Source organism: Charadrius vociferus, unplaced genomic scaffold (assembly GCF_000708025.1).
Source record: "Charadrius vociferus isolate BGI_N301 unplaced genomic scaffold, ASM70802v2 scaffold407, whole genome shotgun sequence".
Lineage (NCBI taxonomy): Eukaryota > Metazoa > Chordata > Aves > Charadriiformes > Charadriidae > Charadrius > Charadrius vociferus.
This window is the reverse complement of record NW_009649852.1, coordinates 1,789,604-1,796,391: the sequence shown is the minus strand read 5'-3', so window position 1 is coordinate 1,796,391 and position 6,788 is coordinate 1,789,604. Positions and strand designations below refer to the sequence as shown.

The 6,788-nt window shown below is 54.6% G+C and overlaps 1 protein-coding gene across 1 annotated transcript in view; it reads right to left on the bottom strand.

Moving 5' to 3' along the window:
- Positions 1-484: 484 nt before the first annotated feature.
- WDR73 (WD repeat domain 73) overlaps positions 485-6,788 on the bottom strand; it is an 8,112-nt gene continuing 1,808 nt past the window's right edge. The window contains exons 2-8 of the mRNA XM_009891022.1: positions 5,911-5,999; positions 5,152-5,240; positions 4,809-4,896; positions 4,131-4,197; positions 2,731-2,895; positions 1,321-1,695; positions 485-723 (exon numbers count right to left, since the gene is read on the bottom strand). Of these exons, the coding sequence (XP_009889324.1) occupies positions 485-723; positions 1,321-1,695; positions 2,731-2,895; positions 4,131-4,197; positions 4,809-4,896; positions 5,152-5,240; positions 5,911-5,999 (1,112 nt within the window). The remainder of the gene's footprint in view (positions 724-1,320; positions 1,696-2,730; positions 2,896-4,130; positions 4,198-4,808; positions 4,897-5,151; positions 5,241-5,910; positions 6,000-6,788) is intronic.

Sequence of the window (6,788 nt, the reverse complement as noted above, 5' to 3'; positions counted from 1 at the left end):
ACGGCCACTTCCTGAGGGGAGGCCGCTACTTGCGACACACGCACGTGAGGAAATGCCAACACCTCACGGGGCGTACAGCCTTTCCCCTCCCCAACCCGGTGCTTTGGGGTTAAATATGCCAGAGAACAGCCCGTTTCCTCAAACTGTACTCATGGGTGTTTTTCGGTCCGTTTTCTTCTGAAAAGTACGGTGCAGACAGGACATGGGTCTACGATAAAACGATGGGAGGATGCTCTCAGCTAGCAGACACGACCGGAACTACTCCACAGCCACAGCTCTCATCTGAAGGCCGGTACACAGGAGAGCAAGTAACACGATCAAAATTTTTATTTTTTTTTTTACTATATTAAAATAACGCTCTTTACAATCGGCTCCGTTCGCTACAACTGTCTCAAAGCGGTACCCGCGTGCAAACAGACACCTCGCAGCCTACGCAAACTCGAACACAGACAGGAAACACAGCACATCTCACTGCGAGTATGATCTACCCACAGTTCCCACAAGACTGAACCCAGTCCCAAACGTGCAGGGAACCGTCGCTTGCCGCCGACAATAAAGTTCTCGGTTTCTGCGGATGCCACGTGTGCGCTGTGACCAAGGGAGGGCCTCCGCTGCCGTCCCAGCCGCCGAACGCGTGGCCTTTGTGAACAAAGACGGGCTCTGCTTCCCCGCCAGAGCTGTCCCAGCTCTGCGCGTCATACACATGCACGGTGCCATCGAAACCTTGAATAAAAAGGAATCGGAGAGACCGCGGGACTAAATTGCTTTGCTCTAGTCCGACTGGGCTCACGCTCACCTCCCAGCGGGGGTGAGCTGAGACAGAAAAGGAGGACAAAGGCGCAGACTAACACCCTGTGACAGCAGAGCTTCCAAGCCTCCGAGGAGCTTGTCTCAAACTAACAGCTGCCGGGGAGAACACGGGCCAGATCCAAAAAGGTTGCGGATTCACCAGTGTGAATTTGGCAATGTCCTGGCCAAGAGGCAGCCTCGCTGCCCACCCGGTCTTATCAGGGCAGTATCCTCGCGGCCAGGCTGTCACTGGCACTACGAGGGCAGTGTTTGCCAAGGGCTTGGGGTCTTTGTTCTCCCAGGAGGGAAGCGGGGGTCCCCCAGAACCCATCCAGGTCCCTTCTGCAGTCATCGGAGAGATGCAGCCTGCAGAGGACGGTTAGCTCGCATCTCCGCCGGCTCCAGGAGGAGCTCTCGACAACCTCCCACTAACTCGGGGGGGTTTAAAGTAAGGTGGGGCGAAGTGGGCTTCGATAGAAATACAGTTTGAAAAAACATCCGGAAAAGGAGATCTCTGCCCAAAGCACATACCTGAAACAGCAAGGCAGCTTTCCAGAACAGGAGCCCAGGAGACGCACAGGAATTCCGCACCCGAGCTGGAAGAGGGCACTCTGCACTTCGCCGAGGCCAAGGACTCGGAGGTTTTTCTTAGGTCTGTCAGGGTGAGGTGCCCTCCGCTCGAGAGGCGAGCTACGGGCCGGGAGATGGAGTCAGAGCCTTGAGGTCCGCGCCCGACTCCCATGCACCACCGCTCGCCACACGGCGCCGAGGGGACGGACGCAGCCTCCAAGGGACTCTGCGGCTGCCGAACGTCAGCCAGGCACAGCTGCCCCTTGGCACAGCAGAGGAGCAACGTGTTGCAATCCAGGAACGCCAGGCCGCTGAGCTCCTCGCTGTTTCGGGAGGCTGGAAAAGAGAGGCAGATCTCAGATGACAGGAGGAGCCGTTTGCATGATTTTTCTGCCGCCATCTTGCCCGAGAAAGCCGTTTTCCAGCCTCGTCCCTGGAGGCGGCTTTCAAGCAACGCCAGTTAGTTCTTCAAGAGAGCCAGCAGCAGAGTCTGAGCTCGGGAATTATCTCTGCGCGGAGTCCACGGGGAGCAGGGACAGTCTGTGCCCCCCAAAAGCAGATGTTAACACCCAGGCAGAGGAGACAGGCAGCCCCACGACTAACACTATCTCTGTTGGAGCTCCCATGGGAGACCCGACACGGACCAGCGCTCTGAGAGCAGATGCCTCCAGCATTATCCCTCAGCAGTGGGAGCCCCACAAGTCCCTACGGCACGGGGACACAGCAGAGCAGTGACAAATAGACCTTCCTTTTGCTCAGCACACTGTGTTACAGTCACTGGACACACACACACGTTTTCCTCACCAGGGGATGAGGTGTGTGGGGATTGAATCTTACTGGGTAGGTGAAGGCAGAAGATCTCCAGCACACCCAGCAAACCAGACCTGGATGGATTCACCACCTCCAGTTAAGGCAGGGCTGGTTTAACGGGGCTGGCACGATCCTCCTCCCGTCCGCACGGACGGATCAGAGAGTAACACAGAGCTCACTCAGAAGTCGATGCCGATTTCAACGACCCCAGGAGACGTGACTCCGGGGTCAGCTCCTCCCTCATTCGGCACAACACACGGGAGCCCTCTGCTAACCCGATTCTTTGCACCGAAACCACCTACAGTGCTCTCACAGGGCACAGATCTGGGGCAGAAGCCCGAGAAATCACTGTCGTGGGAGTAATGAGAAGCTGGAGATGACGGACCAGAGCATTGTAACCTCTTTCCTCAAGACAATGTACTTTCTGCAAATATCTTTACACCCTTTGGCCCACGTCTGAAATTACCCACCCAGTGAAACCTCTGCCACTTGAGCAGTTACCCTTGGCCTTACCCAAACCCCAACTTTACAAAAATCAGTCATCAGACTCCGTTTGAATACCTGCCATGTAGACATTTTTCCTCGATTCAACCTCTGTAATTTGGACGCTGTCGAGTCTTGAGCCGTGAAGGACCCACGGCGCTCTGGCCGAAATGGTTGCAATTTTAGCCCAAGGTTGCCCAGTGGCATTTTCTGTAGATATAGCACCCACGGATTTAATAACATCTATTCGAAAGAGATGTAAGCAGTTGTAAAACACATCAGGAGTCAAGTAATCCACAAGATTAAGCTGTTTCACAGCCTCATAAAGCTAAAAGTGACCTACTAAACAAACAAGAAATCCAATTATGACTAACCCCCTCTCCAGAATAAAATTTTTCTTTCCAACACATCCAGCAAGGACTGACAACGAGCCCTCTAAAATCTAGCAAAATGCACGGAGAGTTGTCAATCAAGATGTTTTCTTCTTCATTGAAAATAAACTAATAGCATTTTGCACTTCCTTTCTGGTGGTTTCAAAGTATTTCACAAGAACAGACAAAGCAACGGAAATCCTTTCTAGATGCAGGCAGACATAGAATCACGGAAGGGTTTGGGTGGGAAGGGACCTTGAAGATCATCCAGTTCCAACCCCCCTGCCCTGGGAAGGGACACCTCCCCCCAGCCCAGGTTGCTCCAAGCCCCGTCCAACCTGGCCTTGAACCCCTCCAGGGATGGGGCAGCCACAGCTTCTCAGGGCAACCTGCCCCAGGGGATCACCACCCACACAGCAAAGAATTCCTTCCCAATATCTAATCCAAATTTCCCCTGGGCTATTTTTAATGAAGCGCCATCACTTGAATGCGGGCTCTGTGTTCTCCCCTTTTTCGCCTTCTCTTCTCCAGGCTGAACCCCCCCAACTCTCCCAGCCTGTCCTCCCAGCAGAGGGGCTCCAGCCCTCCCAACATCTCCTCTGGCCCCGCTCCACCAGGTCCATGTCCCTCCTATACTGGGGGTTCCAGAGCTGGATGCAATAGGCTCGGAGAACCGAGGCGGCTGATGGTGTATCTACTCTATGATTCCACGATTCGATATCCTGAAAGGTGATGTACGCAGCTTTTTATTTCTAACCCTCGGAGTCACGAAGGGAACATTGTGCCAACTATGATTAGAGCTTTTGTATGTATGACCAAGAGCTCGCAAATAAGTGGAAAGCCACCGTGACAGGCCTAAACCTACTAATTCCCTTACGAGGTTTGTGCCATCAAGTCCATTTCTTTCCAAGCCACCAGAATTGGCGTAGACACTTGTCTCGTGCCCTTCTCCAGCCCCTGCCACACAAGAGCAGTCACTCAGCACTTCACTGAACGGGACTGGTGCTCCTCTCCTCATTTTATGCCCAGAAAGAAGGGGAAGCTAGAGGTGCTTGACGCAAGGACTACACTGAGAAATTACTCAAGCTTAGAAATGCGTTTCCTTACCAGAGTCCTCTGCTGACACCTGCCAGACCTGGAGGGAGCTGTCTGGTGGTCCACTCGTCACAGTAAGCTGAGGGGGAAAAAAAAAAAACCAACAAAAGAGAACCCCACATAACTCTTCAGGAGCAGAGAACGGCCTTTTTTTATTTCCCCTCCAGCCTGGGACAAACTGGTCTGCCACTCCTCCTGTGCTCAGGAGCTTCTGCCTCTGCTTGGAGCAGAGAAGTGGCCATAAGGACGGTAACGCCGGAACTCCTCATGCCAGGGTGCTCTTCACAGCCCAGGCAAACACAGTCCCAGGCAACAGCATTTAATTAGCACATTTTCCAAAAGCGCTAGACTAAGAACGGTGCAAAGAGCCCCAAAGTAGCAACGGGGGCTTGCGTAGGAGGAGAGAGCTGAAGGAGCGGAATGAATCAGCCAGAGGCAAGCGCGTTTGCTTGGTCTACAACCCACAGCAGGGAAAAAGCCTTCTGAACCTGCATACGCAGGGACTTACAGAGCGGTGGCAGGACCCCGTAAGAGTCCTTTTTTTTAACGCCTCCAAGCAGTGCCAAAGGCAGAAGGAAGGGACGGCAGAGGCAGAGCAAAGAAGTCATACTGGGCCCCCGTTGCTCGGAAGCGGGGTAGGGAGGGATCCCTGGTGAGCCAGCATCAACGTCAGCGGCCCCTACGGCTCACTTCTGGAAAAAGCCGAGGATTCAAGTTATCCAGCAGCAGCTTCGGTTTCCCCGTCGGCTGCCCCCCAAGACACACGCTGCAGCTTTCACTACCGCAGCAGCAGGGTGCATGCCGTTTTGCTGAGCACCCCTAAAGACGGCTCCTCTCCAAACACCACGACAGGGTTCTGGGAGGACCACCACGTGTCACTGGCCAGCAAATCCCCTCTCAGACTCACGTTGCTTTCAGAGCTGGCAGGATTGACCAGCTGGGTTGGGAAGCAGGCAAGGAAAAGGAGCACTCTCTCAGTTGAGAAGTTCCCCTTCCATCTCCAGGATGCCCTGGAAGGACTCTGCGGTCATACCTGGTGTCCGGCACGTATTTCAGGCTGTACACCGGGCGGTTTGAAAATCCACCACATTCCACCTTGAAATCTCTCTCTGGACACAGGCCCTGGAAATCAGAGGAAAAGTCACATGTAATGGTGCAGAACTCGGTGTGGTCAGTTACCATGAAAAAAAGACAGAGACAAGAGACACACTCCCAGTAAAGCTCTTGCCTGTCCAGTAATGCCTATTTCAGAGGAGCTACAGGGCTGAAGGATCTCAAAACAGCTAGAGGAAAAGAAATCTGGAGAAAGCTCCTGCCAAGAGCTCTGCCTGGGTTCATTGCCATCCATGCAAGTCTGGCCCAGGAGCTTTCTGCTTACCCCGTGACCAAACGCCACCTTCTACTTTAGCGTAGAGGTCACCCGGCGCCCCAGGCTCAGGCATCTCAGCAAGACCCTTCTTCATTTGCCTTGGTGTCATCATCTGTCCTATTTCCCTACGAAACGCTTTCATTCACACATCTGGAGATGAAGTTTTCACGGCACAAGCTGCCCGCAACGCTGCGGGATTACATGACTGGTGTGCCAACCTGTGCTACCTCAACTGGACAGCAGTCAAGTGACTTATGTGCTTTACCTTTCAACCAAAGCTGCTCGAGACCCGGCCAAGCCCTTGTCAGAGCAACAGAGACCAGGTAACAGCTTGTGAAGCCCGTCGGAGCACAGCCCGGTCTCTGAAGACACCAGGCGAAGGAGGACAGAGTGACCTGGTGCCACCTCGGCTGCAACACCCACCTGGGTCTCCTTCACCTGCAGCGACGGTGGTGGGAGCAGCTGCAGGATCTCGTTCCCACCAGACTGTCCATACCCGGCTACACAGACACCTTGGAGTAGGGATGAAGAACCAGGGACATGGTGAGGGATGCCCCTCTCTGCCCGGCCCCCCCTTCCTGAGCCAGATCCCTGGGTCATAGTGTGATCCATCCTGAACCCTGGACGTGGAGCCCCAGCCCAGACTGAACCCCAGTACAGCCCCAGCTGCTTGGCCCCACTCCTGGGGTCCTCACCCTACACCTTGTCCATCCCTCTGGGATGCCGGCCCAGCCTGACCCTGTGGCCGCACTTCTCCCCTCTCCGTGGCCCCAGTCCGACCCCATGGCCATTTTCCAACTCTCTTTAACAGTGATAAGTGATCCGGATGATGGGATCAAGTGTACCCTGATGAAGTTTGCCGATGACTCAAACTGAGCTGGATAGCGAACATTGGGTAAGGGAGAGCCACCCTGCAGGAAGACCTGGACAGGCTGGACGAGCGGGCTAACAAGAACCTCATGCAGTTCAATGAGGACAAGTGTAAGGTCTTGCATCTGCAAAACGTAACCCAGTAGTGCGGCACAGGCTGGGATCCACCCAGCTAGGGACCAGCTCCGTGGAAAGGGCCCTGGGGGTGATGGGGGACAACAAAATACGAGTGAGCAGAGCGCTGCTGTGGCAGAGAAAGCCAACGGGGCGCTGGGCTGAATCACCAGGAACTTCACCATCAGAGAGACAACAGTCATTGTCCTGTTCTGCTCAGCGCTGCCCCATCCCTGGAGGTGTTCAAGGCCGGGTTGGACGGAGCTTGGAGTAACCTGGGCTGGTGGGAGGTGTCCCTGCCCATGGCAGGGGGTTGG